At 30.7% G+C, this 25300-nt stretch overlaps 1 protein-coding gene across 1 annotated transcript; it reads left to right on the top strand.

The window, feature by feature from the left end:
• Window positions 1–1480: 1480 nt before the first annotated feature.
• Window positions 1481–24626, top strand: LOC124371755 (serine/threonine-protein phosphatase PP1-beta catalytic subunit). The gene is made up of 8 exons (XM_046830096.1): window positions 1481–1608; window positions 4807–4938; window positions 7600–7830; window positions 15257–15433; window positions 17911–18062; window positions 19958–20092; window positions 21385–21487; window positions 22494–24626. Exons 1-7 carry the CDS (start codon window positions 1557–1559, stop codon window positions 21481–21483), a joined length of 978 nt encoding a protein of 325 aa, XP_046686052.1. The 5' UTR covers window positions 1481–1556; the 3' UTR covers window positions 21484–21487; window positions 22494–24626.
• The last annotated feature ends 674 nt before the right edge of the window (window positions 24627–25300 follow it).

A 25300-nucleotide genomic window follows, 5' to 3' on the forward strand; every position in this document is an offset into this window, starting at 1 on the left:
GTTTAAATAAATTTTAAATCGAGCTCACGACTCCGAAAATTGGTTAGCTACCGCTAATTAGCATTTCATAACTTTAAAAATTGCTAGTGTATTTTTTCAGATTTACTCAAGCAGTCTTAGTTAAAAATAAAACTGACAAGAAAACGACGGGAGGACAAATTTGGAATCTCGAGAAAGCATGTTGTACAGGTAACTTGACCATAAGAAAAATCTCCTTTGCCTAATAAAATATTATCTATCAGCAAGATTAGTGGGAAACGAGAAGAAAAATGACGGTTACTTCCCACAGGCTCCTATCAGATAGGCTACACTAGCATGTACCTTTGAAAATATGATATTGTAAATTCAGAAAATGATATGGAATTTACTGAAATCATATTTACTGCTACATCATAGAAAGTAGAATAAATACAACATATTTTTATTTAATGAATTCAAAACACCTACAATCAGTCTATCAGAATTTCAAACACGTTAATACAAGAGTTTAAAATTAATCAACTTGAAATTGAGAAGAAAGATTTAGATATAGTGTCCAATATGGTCAGGTTGATTTTCTATGTATCAATTTAATGAACCAAAATTCCGAATATATTATATATAATATGTACGTATTTATTATGTCCAGTAAATAAATTATTTACATAACTAGTTTCTTCAAAGTGTGTCCTTGTTCTATTGAAGTTAACATACCTCTGTCATGGCTAAGAAAATAGTGATCTGGTTTATGACTAGAGATATATCTAACGCTTATTTATATGAACTTGTTTAACAAAACCTAAGAATCCGGATTGTCAAATTTGTTTCTAGGGGTTAACAAAAACTAATAAAATCCTTACTCATACCGTTTTATAATAATTTATGTACATACTGTACTACGATTGGTTATGCAATCTTTTGAGACCTTCTTTTAAATGTGGCCTCCTAATGTGACCTTTATTGAAGGAAAAGCTAAGTGATATATTCTGAATATTATGCCTATTTAAGTTGAATGTATTGGCATTTCATCAGTCCTTAATTAAGCCATACCTATGTTTAACAACATGAGTGACAAAATTAAGAAACTTACATTTATCATATAGACCAACGTCATCTGCAAATTAAAAACGTCTTACACTTTGAGATTTTAAATTACTAAGCAAGTCATTCAAATACAGCATAAAAAGGATTAGGCCCAAAATAGAGCCATGTGACAAACTTTGCCGGACTAATAAAGTTTTGAACATTTTTTTTAAGTATACAGACTGATTTCTGCTATATAGATGCTAATGGAAAATTTATACAATAGCCTCATCAAAGTGACAGCTTGTCAAAACACTATTATCAACACTGTAATAGGCCTTACATATGTCATAAGACCCGAAATTTGTTACAAATATTGTATATATATATATATATATATATATATATATATATATATATATATATATATATATATATATATATATAAATATGAGATTTTATTCTTTACGTTGTCATGTGGCAACAATGATTGAACAAAGTGGGCAGACAAGCAAACCCTTGACGTCACGAACGAAGTCGACATCCTCAGAATAATGGCGGACATAGATCTAAACATTGACAGCTTGATTCAAAGACTATTGGAAGGTAATTCATAACTTTATTTGAGTTATTAGTACCATATTACGGATCATGTATTACTAGTTTCTTCGTAAAAGTTTAATTTCATAACTTACATGCATATTATAGACTTTCATTCAAACATATCTTACATGATTTTCAAGGTCTATAATTGTGATTATGTCGAGAGAATGTCTTGTTAAATGGAAAATGAAACGATTTCAACCCGAATATCAAGTAGCTATAATATAGATACCACAACATTTTGTTTTCTTGTGGCTTTAATTTTGTTATTTTATTGGATTAACATTGAAAGGGCAAGGCTATGCAAGTTGGTCTTTCAACCAATATAGATTTAAAATGTCATGGCTACCCCTAGGCCGTCTAATATGGGAATAAATAAGTTGCAAATTAAAAATGTCTTATATTTAATAAAAAAAATTTCATTTGATATTAAAATAAAAACAATATTAATTGTATTTTGACAATGTCATGTAGGCCTTATACTTTTCAGTCAATTGTATGTTATAACTTATTAAGTGTATAAGGCCATACAATTTGTGTACTTAATCTTAATGTTGTGTATTAGCTTATTTGGTTTTGAGACCTCTTCTTTGTGCTATAGTAGTCAGAACCCCTATTCTCAGATTACAAATTATAGATAGCTTACCCAGTTTTTAACATAACCACAAACTAAGCCTAGTAGAGCTAAAATGGGGTAACTTAAAATTCAGCTTGTTTATTTTGTGTTCATGCAATAAGTGAGGGGTAGACTTTAATAAGCGGCCTACACCCGTTTTTATCGAACAATTTAATATATTATCCAACTTTGATACGTAAAAATTGCACTAAATAAGGGTTATAATAAATTGCTATAACAAGAAGAATCTCGTACATTACAATTTTAGAAACATAAATTTTACAATAACATTAAAAAACAATAAAACTAACTATTGCCTAGACTTAGATATCAAAGACGCCTTATAGTATTTATAACTTGCCCAGCTTGATATCAATGAGTAACCGCTTTTGTAAAAAGAATTTCCCCATGGGTTAATAAGAAGCAAACCAACATGTTGAAACTACTTAAACAAATCTCATTACTTGTAAGAAATATCTCACATATTTTTCTCATATTAAACATTTTCAATCTCAAAATATTATTTACCTACTTCTTGCTGTTTATTGTTTACATTAAAATTACTATACAGTAAGTAATTAGTTGAAGTCAAATGGCAAGTTAAATAAATTGTATGTTGAATTATTCCTTTTGATAAAAACATGAAACCATTCGATAAAAACAACCAAATAATGATTGTAGGCTGCTTATGAAAGTCTATCCTAGGTGAGAATTTTTGTGTTCTCCCAAAAGGAGAATATCCCTCAAGGGTAGGGTGGTAAGCCCTCAGGTAGGGTGGATGGCTTAAATAATACCATAATTGATACCATGATTCAACAAATTAAATGACAATTAAATTGTGGTGTACTCGAAGGAAAATGTTTTGAAGCTATTACCACACCAATATGTGATAAGATATGTTGCTTGAAAAGTTATATAATCAAATTAAAGTTATGTAATATATTATTTTATTTTCTTGTTTGAATGTTACAGGCTATAATACAATTTTGCATTTATCAAGTTTTATGTCAAATATTATGTTATGATGATTAACGTATCCATTTAGTTTGAAACATGCCTCATCACACCACAAAATTAATTGCAAGAAATTTGGATACGCCTCTGAGCGGATAATTATTGTTTCAAAGAATTCCAATTGCCTATCAGAATAATCCTCGTGAAGCACTTGGAGTAAAGAAGGATGGTATGGCTTATATTTTAATTGGTTTAAAATTCATTGCACGCTTCTTGATATTTCTAGTTCATCAGATGCCTTACAAGTCGATTTAAAGGGACTGGCTAAAGAAACTTGAGCAACTGTCTGCAGGTTTTCTTTGTTGCAAATTAATCGTGGATGACCACACCTCAGGGCATTTAAAACACTTCCTGTGTTTTCAAATTTCTTATTTAACTTCCGCATATACTGTTGATTGGGTATCGCGACACCTGGATATTTACCACTAAATTCTTTAATTATTAAAGCAGTATTTTTATTATGCTTCCACCACAGCTGAAAGATATAAACTCGTTGTTAGGTTTTAACATTTTAAAACACACACAAAGAAATAACAGATGCAAAGAGCGTCACTTTACACTAGGTACTGGAAGAGACAACAATGAACTTACTCCATGTTGCTGCCAACTTAACATTGTTACCAACCTATTGAAACAAAATATCCCAATTTATGGGAAAACTTACCTATGCGCCACCCTGTATATAACTCTTCACATGAAATAATATTAAAAAATTGTTACTGCCGATTTTAAATTATATTTTTCTCCTGTTTCCAAATTTGATTGTATCATATGCAATAATACTTTGAAAGCATTAATAGTTCGAATGATAGATTGATTTTTAATCTACCTTCAATTGATAGATTGATTGTTGTTTTCCTTACATTGTTTCTAAAAGAATCAGATTTGCTTCAACATGTTCGTTCAATGTTCCAATCATTGTTATTGATCAGTACAGTGTTGTCACAACAAATTCACCCTTCTCCGTACAAGCAAGATTTTTAATCGTTGTCAAAGTTATGTTTAAAAAGTGTATTTCAAATGCCTAGTTACAATTTGTAATTCCACTCCATACCTTTGCTATGAATTTGCATACCTCACCTCACAAAAGTTACAGTTTAAAGAATAGGTCCTTTCCCATTAATTCATTAAGTGCTTAGCACCAATTAATCACAGTTTTAGTACTTTTGGTAATTAGATCAAGGCCATCCATAGCTTCAAAAATTGGCAATGCCTATTACATGAAACATAATAACGCATACTCCTACTATGTACATTAAGAAACAGCATATGAGATAGAATGGAGAAAGAGTTGTTCCAAGTATTGTTTATTTAATAGTAACAAAAATCCATATTTATATATAAAAGTAATTTTAAAAATTAAAATTATCATTAAAACACTGTATTTTTTTACTATTTAAACATGTGTACAAAATAGCACATAATCATATGTCAGTGTCAATGTTAAATATAAATAAACCATAATCAACTTCACAAAAAATTTTAATGTAACACAAAATAATTACAACTTTGCCAATCTCTTGGTTAAATTGGAACCTCTTACTTTTAATAAAATTCATGTTTTTTTCCAGTAAGGGGATGTCGTCCTGGCAAATCCGTACAGATGACTGAAGCAGAGGTGAGAGGCCTGTGCTTGAAGTCAAGAGAAATCTTTTTGCAACAACCAATCCTACTTGAACTGGAAGCACCATTGAAGATTTGCGGTATGTTTTTCTTATGTGTTATAGACCTAGGAGCTATTTTGGTATTTATTTACAATACCGTGACCATGGAAAATGGACTTTTTTCATGGGTTGGGCATTTATAGCCTAGTATTATTATCACAGATGCATATAAACTGGGGGGAAAGAATATTATTGTATTATATTGATGCCTTTCGGGCATTATTGCGTTAAGGAGCAGGGGCATCCCGACTTTTGCAAGCTCGAGTTAATTTTTTTTCTAAAAGAGCAAGCAGTGCGCAGCAGGCAGGCATCGTTGACAGGATTAACGTACTAGTCACTATCATTTCAGTAACTTATCACTTACCTTAATGTTCATTGTAGTACTTTCCACACCGAAAACTGAAGTCCCCAAATTCGTTTACGAGTTCGTTGCCACACTTCCTATTACCACAACGCCTAGTCCGGTTATAAGCCCCGCGGTTTACATAAAATTGCAAAACTCCATACTCGTCTTTACGAATTGCTTCCACGTCAGATAACGAACATCCAACACAAAGGTGTGCCATTACCACTATTGAACTAGGAGGTTAAGAATAGACACGGAGGAACAAAATAGTTCAAAATGGCGTCCCTTCTTTATTTGAGAGAGCCGCGGAGTTATACGAAACTGTACAATAAGGAGGTTAAGAATAGACACGGAGGAACAATATAGTTCAAAATGGCGTCCCTTCTTTAATTTAGAGAGCCGCGGAGGAATACCAAACTGTCAAATATGGATAGTGTTGCCAGAGGTACTGTCAAAAACAGAGTTTTCAGAGAATTTCAAAAAATCTTAACTCCTTTGATTTTCGTAGCCGACGAATTTTTTCTTCACTATTGTTTTCAGGAAAAATTGTAGTTTTCAGGAAAAAAAAATGAACATACCTTTCCATGGTCACGGTATTCTAAATTGATACCGCTATTTTATATTGTTTGTTAAAGATTTGGAGACTTCAGCAGTCTTGCAGTGCTTGACCATATCTAAACCCACCAACAGTCATCGTCATTTAGAATTTATGATATAGTTAATGTACTTTTATTGTTTAACCATTAAGCCATTGCAGATCACTGACGAACTGTGCTCGTCACGCAGTGGCCGTGCCTAACGGCACGATGACGAGCTCAGGTCGCAAAAGCGGTCTGCCTTTTAAGTTTCCCTCCAAATAGTTCTATTAATGTCTGATAGATCGGGCGATCGTCTTCACTTGTCAACTAAGAGTGTTTAACACGGTCTACGTTTAGAGTTTTCAAAAGTTTTATAAATATCCTACAGATCGCATGTTGACTCAACAATATGTCAAAGAAAGACACATATTACTGGTTCTGTAATTACTGTCCAAAAGTCGAACAACTGTAAGGCAAATGTAATAAATAATGTAATTAATATTATTATAGCGTCATGTAAGCTGAAACAAATATTCCACTATAAAATTCATGGTAGTATAACTATTTTTATTTGAGTTTATTTTTTAATTCTAATTGTTGGTGCAGTATCTAAATGTTATTTAATTACTAAAAAAGCAAAGAGACCTGACCACTATTATTTTTTGGAGATGTTTTATTCTGTATATTCGAAACACTTCCAATTACTTATGGGACTTGTGTTTTAAATTTATGATAACATGTATTTCATAAAAAGGAGCCTCCCAAGTGTTTATGACAACTAGCTCGTTCTTTGATTTAAAGACTTTTTGACAACTGTCATTAAAATTTTGTGCTATTCGTAACAGTTCTTATTTTATTTTTTAAATGTCAAATTTTTAATTACAGACTTAAACAAGTAGACCACAGAAAATTTCTAGGACTTAAAATAGATAAAAATTTAGCTTGGGATAAACATGTAGATCATGTTACTAATAAGATGTCTACTGGTCTATATGCATTTCGACAAATGACAAAAATTAGTAATTTAAATACACTTAAATTTATTTATTTATAATTGATCCACTCACATTTAACTTTAAAAATAAACATTTATGGAGTAACAAAAACATCTTTGAGAGTCATGATAAATTTAAGATATGGATTTTGTTAAACATATTTTTTGTGAGCTTGGAATTCTGACAGTATATGGTTTACACACATTTGAATCAATAATTTATGTAAAACAACTTTTTGATCTTATACTAAAAACTAATAAAATACATATAATACTCGTTTTAATAGACATATCGATCAACACAATCTCGAATTTTACAAAAAGAAAACCTATTGCAGAGGTAAAGTAAATGATTATTTAACTAATTTATCTCTATATTCTTTTGAGGAATATGTTAATACGAAAACGATACATTCATTTAAAAAAGAATTTAAGGTAAATTTTTAAGATGCAAGTTTTATCTAATGTGTTGTACTGATTGTACCCTTTTTTTATTTATATTTTTAAATTAATATATTTAGTTTATTGTAGTGAAGCTATTTTGTATCTTGTACATATTATACAATAAAGTGGTTTGACTATGGCTATGAGACTGACAGTTCTGGTTTCACTTTTTACAATTTCTTTGTACAAATATAAATTAATAGCCTATCTCTTGTTTCATGGAATAAGATAGAAAAAGGTGAGCAATATTATTTGAGTTTTTCAATCCTGTAATTTGTATATAGCCTGACAATTTAATATCTTCATGTGATTTTCATCCCGATTTGTTGAATTTTCAGGAGACATCCATGGACAATATACAGATCTGCTAAGATTGTTCGAGTATGGTGGATTCCCACCAGAAGCCAACTACCTATTCCTTGGCGACTATGTTGATAGAGGCAAACAATCTCTGGAAACAATCTGCTTGCTGTTGGCTTACAAGATCAAATACCCAGAGAACTTTTTTCTGCTGAGAGGGAACCACGAATGTGCCAGCATCAACAGGATTTATGGTTTCTATGATGAATGTAAGTGTGATCGGTAGTAATCACATTTACCAATCACTATACCGAAAGTGGCACCCACCACATATTTGGCGCATTTACATCATATAACATAACTTTTAAACAAATAAATATTATTTGATTGCCATAAAATTAATGTGGTTGCAAAAATAGAGAAAAAGTATAATCTTGCTTCTGAAATATCAAAAGTTTTTATTTTTACTTGTATTTACTCATTGTACAAATACTTGCTTGTATTTCAATATTAAGAAATTCTAAACATTTTGGGGTTCATAGGTGAACTCAGTCCAATGTCTGTTGCAACGTGAATATCTAAAAAACCATTATTCAGGCTCATATTTGATCAGTATAGCATCTCTGTAGATCTTGTGAAAGGGTTTTAAATAACCATCCACAAGTTACCTTCCTTTATGGTTTCACTTTCAGTATTACGATGCGTAACTGAAATCCTGCGTAATATTTATTTTCAGCCAACCAGAGACTTGTAGCATCTGCTGCTGTTTAGTTAAATATTTGTTTTGAAGTTGTTTGTTTAAGGAATAGATAAAGATTTACTATGTTTATTTAGTTGTCATCAAATAAATACGTAAAGTGAATTTTCATTTTCAACTGAAATGGCGTCAATGAGCGAAGGTTGCATTGATATAAATGTTTTGCACGATAGAAGACATTGAGAATGCATTTGATTTTGATAGTGACGATGATGATATTGCTATTTCTGAGGACGAAAGTGTAATAAGTGATCGTGATTTAGATGACAGCGAGACTGAACAACACCCTTCAGCACTAAGTAGGGTGTGCAAAAAAATGTGCAAATTAGGCCCATGCAAATCTGGGGCTCATATTTTCACAAGTATCCTACTACATAGAGGTGGCCTAAGCCTAAGCATAACGGTGAGGTGATGTGTATATTTTGAAAATAGGTTCAGACAGTAAATTTTCTTTATGTTGTTTTATTTATACAGTTGTAAATGTTGATACCATTTTTATAGAAACAACTTATTTATTTTTAGAGTTTTTTACTATTCTACTGATAAAATATTCAGTTTTGAAGTGAAAAAGAACCCAAGTAATTAATGTAGGCCTAAAACTATGTTTAAAGTAGACTACTTTATTCAAAAGAGCAAACCAACTAATCCACTTCTACAGTTTACCAATGTAATTAGTAAAACATAAACTAAAATGTAAATTTTTTCTGAATCAAATACAGTACGTTGTGTGTGTGTATATATATATATATATATATATATATATATATATATATATATATATATTATATATATATATATATATAATTCAATATACATTTTTATTTTCAAATGACATGTTTCCTAAGCCATGAACTTTATTATGTAGGTATTTAGAACATGATTAATCCTTATGATGGTTAATCATTATGACCTTCCTTACAGTTTTGACCCAGAAAGAAATAAAGTAGGTAAACAACCTGAACAAAAATTTAATTTTACTTTATTTTAAAAATTTAAAAAATGAATCAAATTAATTTGCATTACTTAAGTTTTTTCAACAATATTATGAGGTTCTTCCTTGAAAAAAAGCAAGGAAATTATTATTTATTGGTTTATAGTGAGTGACATTTACATGTAATATTGAAATATAGGCATTATTCGCATGAAATTAATTGGCCTTGGTGAGTAAACCCAGTGGGGAACAAAAGGTTATATCTCAAATTCTTATTTGTAAAAACACAAATTCATATGATGATATTTTTTTTGATTTCCCTAAATACAAAAAAATTACATTGACACATTTTTGTGGATTTGCATTTTTATATATATATATATATATATATATATATATATATATACAGGGTGTATATTATGTCTGGAAACACCCAAATATATCCTTCAATAATTTAAATATAAATTTGAAACCTCTTACAATCGTGATAGAGATTGGGCATCTACTTTTTGGAACAATGTTTTGTTATGTCACACCAACGTGGGACGTCCTGCCGAGGGTATCGTGAATATTCTTAATGGAAGCCTATACCTTGTAATACATAATTTTAAAAGGTAATAGCTTACTGAATTGAATGCCACAAACCGCATCTCAAAGGAATTATTCTATCAGAAAATAGAGCATTTTTAGTTTAGTATTGAAAATTTACTGATGTTCAACAATGTAATTTTAACATGGTTCTTGCCACAAAATGTGTTACACTAATTTTTTAGCATTTTTTAAATGTTCAATTAAAATAAAATAAACAATTTATTTTTAAGCTGGTTTCATTAGTACAAATTTACCAGTTTGGTATTACAATGAATAAAACTTATGAGTCACTTTCTCTGATTACTTATGAATCTGTACTTGGTGTTTTCCAGTCAGCAGGAAGGTTTAAAGAGACAAAGGTCACTAGCCTATGAGAAACATTATTGTGTTATTAATCATCTGGTCTACAGGTTTCAGTTTTGTTGAGCATGGAGCTTTCACTAGACAGGTCTAAGCTTGGGAATTACAAATGGACAAAGGTCATATCATTCCTGTCGAGTTAATCAGTGTCTCTGAAGCAATTGCTGTCAACAAGTTATCTAATTACAGTAGTTCAGTTTTTATTTGGCATTTTAATGGAATTGTCTGAAAGAGAACGAATTACTCTGTTGATGATGCGAGGATATGGCGATCGTCAAAGATCTTATCGGGAAGTTTGTAATTTGTTTAATGACACTTTTCCAGAAAGGAATCCCATAAGTGTTTCAACAATATCAAAAACTATTGAGCGTTTTGAAATGACAGGGAGTGTACGTAATCGGCCAAAGTCGGGTAGGATACAATCTGCAACAGATGAAGAAACATGCACTAGATGTTTTGCAAACATTTATTGAAGACCCACATACAATCGCTCAGAAAAGCTGCACAGCAACATGATATGCACCCTATGTCTGTGAGTAAGATTTTGAAAATTAATAAATACAAACCATTTAAAGTTCATTTAGTCCAACAGTTAAGTGAGGATGATTACGACAGAAGAGTTGAGTTTTGTGAACTTGTGATGCGCAAATGTGATGACAATAGAGATTTTCTGACCAACATACTATTTTTCTGATGAGGCAACTTTTTTCCTAAATGGCAATGTTAACAGGCACAATTGCCCGTTACTGGGCTAGTGAAAACCCACATTGGATTACTGAGTCCCATTCACAGCAACCACACAAAAACTGAACGTATGGTGTGGAATTTTAGGTAACAAAATTGTTGGACCCTTTTTCATCAATGGAAATTTAAATGCCGAACTTTACTACAATATGCTCCAAAATGAAATAATCCCAGCTATTCAAATTGCATCAGGAGAATACTTTGATAATGTATGGTTTCAGCAGAATGGTGCTCCACCCTATTATGGGAGACAGGTAAGAGAGTATTTGGATTTAAGGTTTCCTCATAAATGGATTTGGCCGAAGAGGAGAAATCGAATGGCCTCCAAGATCTCCGGATTTGTCACCAATCGATTATTTCCTATGGGGTCATTTAAAATCCAATGTTTATAGAAGAAAGCCTCATAATTTGGAAGACCTAAGAAACAGGATTATAGAGGAGATTGCTTTGATAACTGAAGAAATGTTAGGCAACTCTGTCGAATCATTTTACACAAGATTGGCTCATTGTCAAACCGTAGAAAGGAACACAGTTCGAACAATTGCTTTGACACCAAATGCAGGTAAAACGTTTGTTTGTAAGACTTTTTCTAACAGCATACATTATTTTTTATTTGTAATAAGAAATCAATAACATAAGTATTTCCATAATTGTACTGTAATAAAAAACTGGCAAATTTGTGCTAATAGAACCAGCTTTAAAATGAAATTTTTGTTTTATTTAATTGAACATTTAAAAAAATGCTAAAAAATTATTGTAACACATTTTGTGGCAAGAACCATGTTAAAATTACATTGTTGAACATCAGTAAATTTTCAATACTAAAAATGCTCTATTTTCTGATAGAATAATTCCTTTGAGATGCGGTTTTGTGGCATTCAATTCAGTAAGCTATTACCTTTAAAATTATGTATCACAAGGTATAGGCTTCCATTAAGAATATTCACGATACCCTCGGCAGGACGTCCCCCGTTGGTGTGACATAACAAAACATTGTTCCAAAAAGTAAGATGCCCAATCTCTATCACGATTGTAAGAGGTTTCAAATTTATATTTAAATTATTAAAAGGATAATATTTGGGTGTTTCCAGACATAATATACACCCTGTATATACAGGGTGATTCATGAAGTTCTCCCCCCACTTCTACAGCACATTGTACTAGTAAAAATAATGAAAAAATGTTATATAAACATAGGTCCGAAAACGCTTCGTTAGCGAGTTACAGCTAGCGAAAGATTTCGCCTGAATTCCTGGGTAAAGAATAAAATAAAGCCATACTGAACTTTTGGAAAGGTTAATTAAGTAAGAAATATCGTGGATTCTTATGTATTTTTACCTGATAAAGCTAATAAAATAGGTTTCAGAACTGTACCTGTAGTAGTTTTTGAGGGATTCCAGGGTTAAATGCAAAAAAAATTGGGGCACGAAACAATGTTTTTTTTAAGTTTGATGTGCAATAACTTTGTTAAAATTGGTAATAAATACATAAAATCAACAAACATTTAATTGTAGAGAATTTAAATTCTGAGGAAAATTGATATAATCAAAGTCTAAAATAAAACAGAAATAAGTACCAAAAAATCGATTTTATTCAGTATAATACATTACTAGTTTTAAGCAAAATTAATCAGGTTGGGCCAACCGTACGCACCTTTTTTATAATAGATCTGAGATGTAAAGGAACATTCTCTAACAGCTGCGGCAACTCTTCTTGAAGGAAATGCAAATAGAACTCAGCATTTAGGCGTCCAGGTAATATGAAAGGTCCAATCAGCCGATTGTGCAAAAGGCCACACCAGACATTGACGCTAAATCGGTGTTGAAAGTTCTGTTCCACTGCCTCATGTGGATTTTCTTCTACCCATGAGTGTTCATTGTGCAAGTTATTGACACCATCCCGAGTGAATTGTGCTTCATCCCGTAAACAAAATACGCTTGTAGAGTTGATTATTAATATTCAAAAAGTTTGCAAAACTCCAAGCGAAGCGGACCATCCCCTAGCTGTAGATGTTGAACCTTTTGTTTATGAAACGGATAAAATTTTTTTTCGATTAAGTGACCTCCACACCGTTGACTGCGAAACTCCTATCCGCCTAGAAATACGTTGTGTACTTACACCTGGACTGCGATGAACAGCATTAATAACAATATCATCATCAAGTTAGACAGCTCATTCATAATTGGTTCTAGTACTTGTTAGTGATCCTGTTTTCCCGAAGAGTACGAAAAGTTCCTGAAATTGTTTTGGTATCTGGAATCCTCCTATTAGGGTAACGTAGTTCATATTCTTCTACAGCAGCTCTAGCCATTACCATTACAGTAACCCAAAATAAAAACCATATCAGCGTATTCCTCTGATGTAAATAAGTAAGGCATTTTTTTCGCTGAATAAACAATCGAATTATAACTCACAGAAAAATTGCATTTAATAACACGATTCACAGAACCCGATCTCCTGCTGTAGCTTGCAAAACACCACTAATACACAGTTCTAACGTAACAGTACAGAATACCATTGTTGATCAGCTGTTATTCGTGCGTTACCAACTTAGAAATTAATAAAACAAAAAACTGCATTTCGATGATTAGTAACAAGAATGGGAAAATGTTTGCTTCATTTATTTTCGAACATTTGATTTTAAATTTTTATTAAAAAAAAATACAACGTAATAAAACATGATATTTTTATTTACAAACAAATTTATTTAACAGTTTAATCTTGTTTTCTCAATTTATCTCATCATTAAGGAACAAACATTTTGTTTTTGTTTTATTTTAACTAAATACCGTACCGTATTTCTTTACAGCTAGTAATGTATTATACTGAATAAAATCGATTTTTTGGTACTTATTTTCTGTTTTATTTTAGACTTTGATTTTATCAATTTTCTCAGAATTAAATTCTCTACAATTAATGTTTGTTGATTTTATGTATTTATTTACCAATTTAACAAAGTTATTGCACATCAAACTTAAAAAAAAACATTGTTTCGTGCCCCAATTTTTTGCATTTAACCCTGAATCCCTCAAAAACTACTACAGGTACAATTCCTGAAACCTATTTTATTAGCTTTATCAGGTAAAAATACATAAGAATCCACGATATTTCTTACTTAATTAACCTTTCCAAAAGTTCAGTATGGCTTTATTTTACTCTTTACCCAGGAATTCAGGCGAAATCTTTCGCTAGCTGTAACTCGCTAACGAAGCGTTTTCGGACCTATGTTTATATAACATTTTTTCATTATTTTTACTAGTACAATGTGCGTAGAAGTGGGGGGGAGAACTTCATGAATCACCTGTATATATATATATATATATATATATATAATTTTTTTAACTCATATAAACTTTCTAAAGTCAGTGTAAAATTAGAATGACAAATTGTTAGCAGTGTTCTTTCAGAAAATTTTTCAGAAAAAACCTTCTGAAGTTTTAATGAGTGTATCAAGATCAGAAATGTATGTAGAACACTGAAGAGGTTCCTATTCAACTGTGGTTTCTTTTTTTTTAGGAGGAAACCAAGGTTATTTTGTTAGTGGATTCAGTCTTATTAAAAACTAATGTAGAAATATATATTTAAAGCATGTTAAGAAATTGAGATTACGTATGGAATTTGTTATACAGTTATTGCTACAAAAGCAAGTTTATTACCAATTTAAAACTTACTACGGCATCTTGCATTTTGTAAATGCACGATCAATGGTAATACGTTAATATCGTTGTTGTTTTCAATTAAATTGATAACAACTACTGATAGGATGCATCCAGTTATGAGTATATTGGAAAATTCTTCTGATTTCTATAATAGTCAGCTAGGAATTTGTCACTAAAGTCACTTTGGAGACACTAATCAATAACTAAGTGACAGCTACATAGCAGTTGCCATAAAAACATAAGGTAGTTGGTTATTAATATCTACAAAAGTTGCTCACAGAATAATGTTTTCAAAATCAGTTTTATAATATAATGTATGAGACATTTAGATATCCATATACAGATATTGTATTTTATATTTTGTTAATACAGTTCAATATATTTTGAAACTAAAAATTTAAGTTGACATTTTATTTACATTCTAATTTAATAAGTTTAAAAACAAACACTTTTAAAGACACTCTAATGTTAAATGATCTTGTTGATTTTATAATAGTTCATCAGCCACAAAAACATTACTTCATTAAAAATTATATAATATTGTATGTAATAGGCAAATTGTTTTAGTATGTGTAGGACACTTTTCAGCCTTAGATAATGTTTTAATAAAACTTCCACTGTTCTGTAACAAATAAAATTTGAAAATGTTTTAGGTAAAAGGAGGTACAATATCAAGCTATGGAAAACATTCACAGACTGCTTCAACTGCTTGCCAATTGCAGCTATCATAGACGAGAAGATTTTCTGCTGCCACGGAGGGTTGAGTCCAGATCTGCAAGGGATGGAACAAATCAGACGCATCATGAGGCCCACTGACGTGCCAGATACAGGTCTTTATTGCTTTATTATTTTTAAAATTTTGTAAATTTTAGTTAGTTGTCTACATTAATTTGTAAATGTTAGTAAGGAGAACAAAAGCGAGAATTTACAAGAGATTTTTGGTTGGGTAGGAAAGACACATTCAATAATTGAAATCAAAATTTTTATTTGTCTGGCGTATTTGTAATTTAAGTCGTTAATACAGTGTGTACAATGTCATGAATTCTCATCATAATAATAGTTATAATATAATAACTATTATAGCTATTCTATCGAGGAATGAAGTAGCCTGTGTCCGGAAGCAGTCCTTAACACATTGAACCCTAAGCCTATAACAATGAATTTACTCAGCATACTGGCCGTTTTTTGTGATTAAAACAGATTTTTATTATGAAGACATTGTTTAAACCTAACATATTATATATCAAATTAAAGGGGAGAACACACAGTTTTAGAAAATGTGCCTTTTTTATGATAAAATAATTATTTGAACAAAATTATAAAAAAAAGTAAAATTTGAAAAATTGTAACTTTGCATAAACATTTTATTTTTCAACCCCCTAATGTTGTATAATCGTTTTTTTAACCACCTTGTGTTCTATAAATGTGTTTTTTATATACAATTAACATAGAAGAAAGAAAGTATTCATGTTAGTACTAATGGAAGGCCTATCATAATCACTCACGTCTTGATCATTAGGCCTAACCTCCAATTCTGGATCAGGATCATTGTCGTTGAGAAACTCACCCTACGATCCAGAATCATAAATTTGGCCCAAGATTCTTTCAAACTGAATCGCACATGATCTTTTATTTTCATTAAAAATACGATCATCCTTCTCCAAATCATGCTGAGAATCTGACATCATATCACGTATCATGCGCACCGTTATTTTGTCTATATGAATACTCATTTTACGCAATGATCAACAAAAATAAAACTTGTATCACTAAGAAACCAATCAAAATAAAATAAACCAACATTTATCAGCGAGTTGTTACTTCCATTTTCAGTAACAGTGGAACTTTGTTTATAAATAAAAGTCCTCGCATCACTGCGTCGTCAGTCGGTTACGTAACTAAGCAGTTGTGCAATAATTGAAAATGCTATTTTTACAGCTGCACAACTGTTACTTGTCATAAAAAGACGTATAAATATAAACAATATAACGTAGGAAATAGTCTGAAACAACTAAACCCGATTTTTTACCGAAAACCTAAACGTATTGAATTAAGTACTGGAGTCCGAGTATAGGTCAGGCTCTGTATAAATTCAAATTCAAATATCTTTAATGCCATAAAAACATATAAATGCATAGCAAACGTCTTGAACATATTTGATATACAATGGTATTGTGCAAACTTAGCAACTAAAATGTCTTATCTTTTATAAAATCGTCAACACAATAATAGTCTTTGTTTATTAAAATTTTCTTTAAAATATTTTTAAACTCATCTAGGCCTGCTTCTGATTTTAGGTTTGAAGTAAGTTTATTATTTATACAACGGCGTGCATGCTAGCCCGACCTATACTCGGGCTCCGTATTCAATGTGTTAAAGCTCCTGGTGATTCTAAACTGTAAATAACCTATAGTAATTGGTCTGTCACTTGCTACACTTGGGACCTCATAGCAGCTGATGTAAATCTGTTAGCTTAACTGGAGGGTATAAACAAGGTAACTGTGACTATCTGAGTAAATTACTACCAGGGAGAAATGTCCATGCTCTTGCATTCCAGGAAACTCATACAATTAATACTTTTTGTCTTTGTCTACGGTTTCAATATTTGTTTACCAGGACTGTATCATCAAAACTGGCAGAATTCAGTCTGCAATATTGGGCATGATTATCAGAGTGGGCATGATATATATTGGACATATAGTGCAGTGAAGCAATACTACAGCTGCAGTGAAAGTACAAGTAGTGATCTGGACTATGCGACCGGCAGGAGTTGATTGGCAGGCTGTGCCATGATCAGTGTGCTAAACAATCAAGTCTGCACCTTGGAACATGAAAAGATGAGTTGATAAGAGTTGTGATTATGTGTGGAGAGAAGAGTTCAAAGGCAGTGGTGTGAGGAGAACTGAGTGAAGAAGTTGTAAGAATTTTCTTTTATTGGCAGAGCATTCCTCTGAATTTTATTCTAAGTTTTCATTGCTGTTGTCTACCTATTTTGGATGTACATTATGTTCACCATGCAATGGTAATTTTAGGCACCAGATTATCTCAGTTTACATCTAACAGATAATTAATATAGATGGAAATATTTTAGCTCGTTCTATTCTTTATGGTTTTGTTTGATGGTTCTTCGGTTAATCAGATACATAAGGTTTCTCTGATAAACTTAATTGTGTAATATTTAATTTGTGGCAAAACTTCTTTTTGCCTCAATTTTTAGAATCAAGATACATTTTTAAGTAGTTACTTGTCTCACAAATTAAAACAACTAATAATGCTTATGATTTTAAAGGCCAATCTTTTATTCCAGGGTTGCTGTGTGATCTTCTGTGGTCTGACCCTGACAAAGATGTCCACGGCTGGGGAGAGAATGACCGTGGAGTCAGCTTCACCTTTGGAGCAGATGTTGTTAGCAAATTTTTAAACCGACACGACCTTGATCTCATCTGCAGAGCACATCAGGTACAAAACTGTATTCATTTCAAACGTCCGACATATAGCTAAATAAACTCAGCAAGTTGACTGAGTCCAAAAAAGATGTTATAGAAGAGTTTTATATATTTGAGAGTAATTGGCGTCACATTTTGTAATGAGAGACGTATAGACATAAAGAAGAATATACAACAGGTAACTTTTAATACCATTATGGCACAAGAACGTGAACAAAATTATTGTCATTAACCAATTAGTTGTTTTTCAATGTGCCCTGATACCTATTTTAACTTAAAGTAGACTTTTACCATATTTTGTTGATTTAAAACAACGTTTAATCCTATTTGTTCAAATGAAGTTTATTTATACAATATTTTTATGACCAAAAAGAGGAAAAAGCCAGACAGAATCTCTCCGTGGTTGACGAAGTCTGGCAAAGGTAGCCTGCTCTTCTTATTCTGTTGAAGCCCTCCATATGTACAGAGTGATAGTTATAGTTGTTTAAGGTTACTTAGGTCCCATAAGTTTATGTTTTTAAAAAGTATTTTTTACTTAAAGGAGGCATACTACCACATGTTGCACAAGGAACTAATAAATTGACTAAAATTAATTATTTGATGAGAAATTGAGAGCACTGCTTAGGGAATGTAGTAATGATAAGTAATACTTAAATTTGATCTTAAGATAATGATTAAAAAATGGACGAGAAAGCAAAACAAAGTAGCTAGCGAATAAAACAGCATTATTTTCACAAATGCATAGGGCATATGATTTTGTAAAATTTTGTGGTAATTACCTTATAAAATATAATGTTATTGATTACTTTTCTGACTCTGACATCCGTAATATACGGATGTCGTAACAATGGCGTGAACACCCAACATCCATATTGTGTGGACTGCACTTTTTATTATGGCCATGCTTTTAAATTCCACAGACATGTGTACAAAGAGGTATTTAATCAAAATATATTAGTTCCTAAAGCTTTGATTTGTATTTTGTCAGTCTGTGATTGAGAAATTGAAAGTCATCTCAGCTGACAGCTCATTGTTTGTTGTAGACAACTATGTTTTACTACGTTTTGAATATTCCACTTTGCTTCATGTTTGTAGGTTTAAGCAAAATAAATTACACAGTTAAATTTGAGTTAGTTTTAATTTGAAAATGATTAAAAGGAATCGTTCAAAGGCTCCTGCACGTGAAAATACACCAATTAGTAACTTAGTTGTGTTGCGTGGATGTGGGCAGTTACTATTTGAGTGATGGCTATCTTGAAATTTCGGAAAACAATTTCTAGTGATGTAAATATGAAATTGAAACGTTTTTAAATATATGCAGTTTTATTATCTTAACAGAAATATCTTTGGTTTTGTGTTAAGTACTAAGAATCTCAAAGCTCGTGTTACATTTACTTGCACAAAAATGGCAAAAAAAAATGACATGTGCTTACAAAAACTTGTTACCCAAGTTGTAAATAAAATAGCCCTATAATTTTTGTTTCATTAGATTAAGAATTTAATTTAACATAAAATGAGTAAATATTTGTGTGTCAAATGTTATTGTATTTGTATCAATTATTTGGTTGTCATCAACAAACTTGAAATTTAAAATTTTTTATTTTATATATATATATATATATATATATATATATATATATATATAATAAAAAAAATGTATATATATATATATTACAAATCAGAATTTTCAGGATATTTTTTCTGTAAACTTAATTTAATAAATATGAGTTTACACAACTCATACATTTTGTTTAAAATGGCTTGGAATTTTTGGTGTTATAATAGCCGGGGTTATAAGGGTTAATAAAAAACACAATATGGTGCCAACATTTCTCAAACATATTGCACATATTTTTCTTTTTACTGTCCTCTAATGATGTTATGTATTTATTATGGATTGTGTTTTAGGTTGTTGAAGATGGCTATGAATTCTTCGCTAAAAGACAGTTGGTTACCCTGTTCTCAGCACCCAACTATTGTGGTGAATTTGACAATGCAGGTGGCATGATGTCTGTTGATGAAACTCTCATGTGTTCCTTTCAGGTATAAATACTATTTCATAATACAGTAAAACATACTACACGTAATAGTACTGTTAGGTTGTTGGGTTATCAAGTTAAATGCAATTTGTATAAAGAAATATACTTGCACACATATCATATGTTATTAACATCAAAGCAACAGTAATTGCTATATTTTTATCATTGACCATCTCTGTTTGTTTTTATGATTTTTTCATCGACAATGGATGATTAACAGATAACAATTTTTTAATCCAGTGTTAGATATAAGTCTCTCAGGTCAGACTTAAACACCAGTTAGAATGAACCCTTCAGTAGTTTCTCAGCACCATTTCCACCACCACCAGCAGTGGAGGGTACAGACAGCCAGCGCTTGAGACAGCGGCTTGGCAACTGGCTAAAAGAACATCCATTCTACTCCTATTAAGTTTTTTGTTCTTGATTTATACCTTGCTATCACAATATAAAACTTTTATAAATGTTAATTTTGACGCTGATGTTAAAACTGAACTTGAAGAATGTGTTAATAAAAAAAATTCTCTGTTGTCTCATGACAGTCTCGCCGCACCACATTGCTTTATAAAACATGTTATTGTGTAAACAGTATTCATAAGCAATCTATCGGAAACAGTCAGGGCTATGTAAAGCTGTTATTTGTCTCATTAGGTAGCGGGCAAATCATCCTATCCTTTTATCATTATTAAAACGTTTTATTGATTTTATTTTATTGGGGTTTTTAATCAAGCAGTTTGTTTACATCATGTAATTGTTTGAATATTATGAAACTGTTTGCTGGCAGTATAGAATAGCATAAGTTGTTGTTTTTCATTACATTTTTAGTGTTAAAATATCACTGTTTATGGCATGTTTATCAATACAGTTTATGGCATGACTCAAAGGTAATTTTTAGTCTACAATAAGTACGAAATAATGTTTCCAAAGTTATTTCTTTAATTGTAATAAAATTTTAGGGTTTTATACAAATCTCAACATGTATTAAGTTCCAAATTTAACTTGCATACACATTATATTGACAAAAAATACTTTTTAACCGGTATAGATAAATAAAAAGATGTGACAAACTTCTATTTTGTATATCGTTCACTGGAATGTTCTTTTTTTTATTGGGATTAGAAACATTACAGTGTGTATTCTTATAAATTGCAAACCCATGTAATTGCCAGGTTCAGTGGTAGGTTAATTGGTAGTATAAGGTAATAAGACTACTCTATATCTTATTATCCAGGCATTAATTAATTGGGGGGAGTGAACATTCTGGATTTTTATGTAATTATTGTATTTGGAAATTTTCAGATTTTGAAACCATCCGAGAAGAAAGCCAAGTATCAGTATCAAGGTATCAACTCTGGTCGCCCATCGACTCCTCAACGTAACCCTATAAAGAAAAAATAAACCAGTAAGTATTTACAAAAATATTTTAGTACAAGCGATACAATTTTTTAGTATTTGTATTGGAACTTTTGCCAAAATATTATGAAATCGGAACTGGCTGTGCGATATATTGGTCATCAGTTAAGGTGAGACGGGGCTAAGATTAAGTACTACCGGCATAGCTCATGGAGGACAGATTTTCAAACTAATCAGATAATGTTAATAATGTTTTGCACTTGCTGAAAATTATCAGTAATTACAACTTAACCCTTAGTACAGTAAATTATAACTACCATTGTGCTTAATTTTATATTTTCTCCTAAAATTATTTTTAAAAGTTCACTTTTGTACTACATATATGTTGGTCAATTAATATATAAAAAAGTTGGTAAACAATATGTGCTCAACTGTTGTCTTTCATGAGTGTATTTACCCACTTCAAGCTTACATATGGAAAATTAATGTTGTGACTGGTGACAACCATTTTGATGCGTCACACTTCACCATCAACGTCACAATGGAAGACCAAACAAGCACTCTCGCGCATTCTGATAGAATTTCTTGGAACTGCAATGAATATAATGCATCGTTACGTGTTATTGTAAGGGGTGGCCTATTGCCATGTACATAAGCCTCAAGGGCCTTTTGCTCATCCCAGAAGTAGATCATGAGGCCAACCAGTTTACAGTTTTAGCATTTTTATAAACCGCCGAAAACAATTGATCAGGTCCTCCTGGGGAATTCACCACCCTTTTCCAAACTACCAAAGATGGTGTAGTGCTGCCTTGCTATTACAGAACAATCAAAGAGTAGGTGTTAAGCAGTTTCCTCATGCCTAGTATTCAATCTACAGTGCAGACTCTGTGTAGATGCTTCCTCAGGTTATTACGTTTAGCATGTTACAGGGAAATTGCGGCGAGAGATATATACGTATATATGAGTGAATGTATAACAAAAGACTTCACTTTCCAGCAATACTATTTTAAAACCGTACAAAAATTTAAATTATATATTTTATTTTGTTTTTTCAGAGTTTTGGAAACACTTGTTCACAGGGAAGTCATAGGAGGCAGTGACTCTTACCAGAAGAAAGTTTATTTTTACTTACTTTACAATTTTAAATGTTTTAAATAGTTTTTTATTTGTTTAAAATACACACCAACGTCATTTAACAAGTATTTTAGTTAATAAAATGAGGAAACTAGTTTAATGATTGTATTTTACTTCTTCCTATGTACGTTTATTACTTGCCTTATATCCAGTGCAGGAACTGAAATGTTTCTTCCTATCAATTCACATACAGTACTTTGTAGAATATTTAAAAAACAGATATCTATTTCCTGCTTAAATGCGTATAAAGATTTCATAGTATTTCTCTTATTAAAACTACCTTACTAGTAAATTTGAATCATTATAGTTCCTTGAAAAATTAAGGTTTATAAGGCAAGTAATAATAATGTTGTATACAAATAAACTTTAATAAATCACTTTAGAATGTTTTTGATGCCATTTTTCTTAAGTTCTGTTAGTTGGTCATAATTATTATCATAATATATTTCCTTCTGTATTGTACATTATTAATGTGTTTTTGTGATGTGTTAAGCAGTGTAACTACCAGTCCTAATCTGCTTAAAGTCCCTGTCTTAGGTGTTAACAAATTTTGTATATCTAAATTGAGCAAGTAGCCAAAGTGGGCACTTTCGGTGTATAGCCTTAGCCTGAACCATTATTTCATTGTACATACAGTAAAATATAGAATGTCTTATAGCAAAGACCAGAATTGTAAATTAGTGGTATATATATTTTTCTTATTAATAAATTATTATTTAAAAATCTTTATGATGTTTAATTAATATTAATCTATATTTTATTATGGAAGTGATCCCTCCATAGAATGCTACCATTCGACCGACCATAACTTTCCAATGTAACATGGTGTATGATCATTTTCTCTTTTGCCATTGACATTCCATACTACAACAGTTTTAAAATTGTCATTATTAAAATCTAATTATGCAACAATAAAAACATTTTACATTTCCTTTTAATCAGTAATATATAACCCAGAGGAGTTACATACATTTATGTATTAATATTTTTATTATTATAATTTAAATACCCTCTTTTTCCAGCTTGTTGTCACTAGTTTTAAAATACTGTTTTCATTATGTTCCAATTTTTTCTAAAGTACAGTAATTAGAATTTTACAATTTTCTATGATTATGGTAAAAGTTTTTAACTCAACACTGCTTTAATAAAAGTTTTGTTTGACCTTAATCGCATTATTTTTGCCTTCAATTTAATTCCTACATTGGTTTCAAAATTTGTCTCTCAGGTACAGTGTGTGCGATAATGTCTATTGTTTTACAAGATTTTTTTGAATTAATATATTGCTTTTGACCAAAAAAATATAATTTTATTGCTATTTATTCCACAAGTTCATCATTTTTAGTGATTAATTAATTGTGATTTTAAGAACGCATTTAATTAGTTTCACTAGTTGAGTGAGTATTGTTATAGTTCCCCTAAGTATAGTTAAATAACAATTATTGACAATAGGATAATTGTTTGCATTGCCCCTTTGGGCTGTGTTCACAAATTCCACTTGTTTTGATGCAATTTTAGTAAATTTATTTTTGTTTAAATAAATTTTGTTGCAGTATAAGTTTTTACAAAAAGTTGCAAAAGAGAGATGTGCATTTCTAAGTGCTATTTATCAATGGGAATAGTTTAGCATATTTTAATATGTAAAATTAACCTTTAAAATTCCATATATATCAAATCACAGTTTTAAAATAATTAAGAATTTCATTAATTTACGTTGCAAATGATATATCATATCCTGTCATAAGAAGACTGACAAATTATCCACTTCTCAGATACATCTAATCATCTTCATTTTATTTAATTTCCATTCATAACTATCATAAGATATTGTCAGTCCAAAATAGATGAAGAAAAATGTATTTTTTAATTTAATCTCACACTGTTATATGTTGTTAATAATATAGGTGTAAGTAGCTGTTAACTTTTTGTTTGCTATGAATAAAATGCCGACAATCGCAAATGTCTCAAACTATGGTTGTCTTTATTTTTCTGGATTTAAATGGTTGTTTATGTAAGTTGTAAATATTTATATTAAAACTCAAGAATTTAAGAAACTACACAGATTTTCTTTAATTGAATCCCTTTGAAAAACTTACTTATTATTATTTATAAAATTTGATCAAACAATTAATTAATTGCCACATTAAAATTTGATGTTAGGATTTTAACATATTTTAAGTAATTTTACAAGAATAGACTCGCCACCTCAGATTAAAAAATTAATCAAGTAAGAGTTTACCTACTAATCTGATTTCTTGAAGTTGTTTGGATGATTATATTGTTCATCGTATTATTTGTAGATTTGTTTTATTGCCTGTTATCAGGCAGCACTGGAAGTAAAGGTTCTTTAGCTGGTTCTCACTAGGGATGAGGAAATAATTAATTTTATATCAAATCCAATATCAGTGCTTTTAAACCATGATGGTTCAAGAAAACAAAATAATGTAAAAATCTTGTTAAAATTTTGGTGTAATAAAACAGAGAAACTATTATATTTGTCGCTTTAATTAGTTCATTAAGTCAGTTGAGTTTTATAGTGATTGCTGTGTTGTGTATATATAGTTTTTGAAATTCAATCACAACTACTCTGAATTAAAACATTTTTAAAATATGGTAAAATAATGGTTTATAACTTAATTTGTGTTGTCAAATTCAGTATTATTACATAATGAATGTTTCCATCCAAAATACTATTGAAGTAGAATTTAAAATAAAGTACATTAATTAATGT

This window comes from Homalodisca vitripennis, unplaced genomic scaffold, assembly GCF_021130785.1.
Source record: "Homalodisca vitripennis isolate AUS2020 unplaced genomic scaffold, UT_GWSS_2.1 ScUCBcl_1945;HRSCAF=6210, whole genome shotgun sequence".
Classification (NCBI taxonomy): Eukaryota; Metazoa; Arthropoda; class Insecta; order Hemiptera; family Cicadellidae; genus Homalodisca; species Homalodisca vitripennis.

What these genes read in the sequence shown, in the direction of transcription:
- LOC124371755 (XM_046830096.1), top strand. Translation starts at nt 1,557, where the DNA reads ATGGCGGACATAGATCTAAACATTGACAGCTTGATTCAAAGACTATTG. An exon ending in GATTCAAAGACTATTGGAAG is followed by an intron (nt 1,609 to 4,806) that starts GTAATTCATAAC and finishes GTTTTTTTCCAG; the next exon opens with TAAGGGGATGTCGTCCTGGC. An exon ending in TTATGGTTTCTATGATGAAT is followed by an intron (nt 7,831 to 15,256) that starts GTAAGTGTGATC and finishes AAAATGTTTTAG; the next exon opens with GTAAAAGGAGGTACAATATC.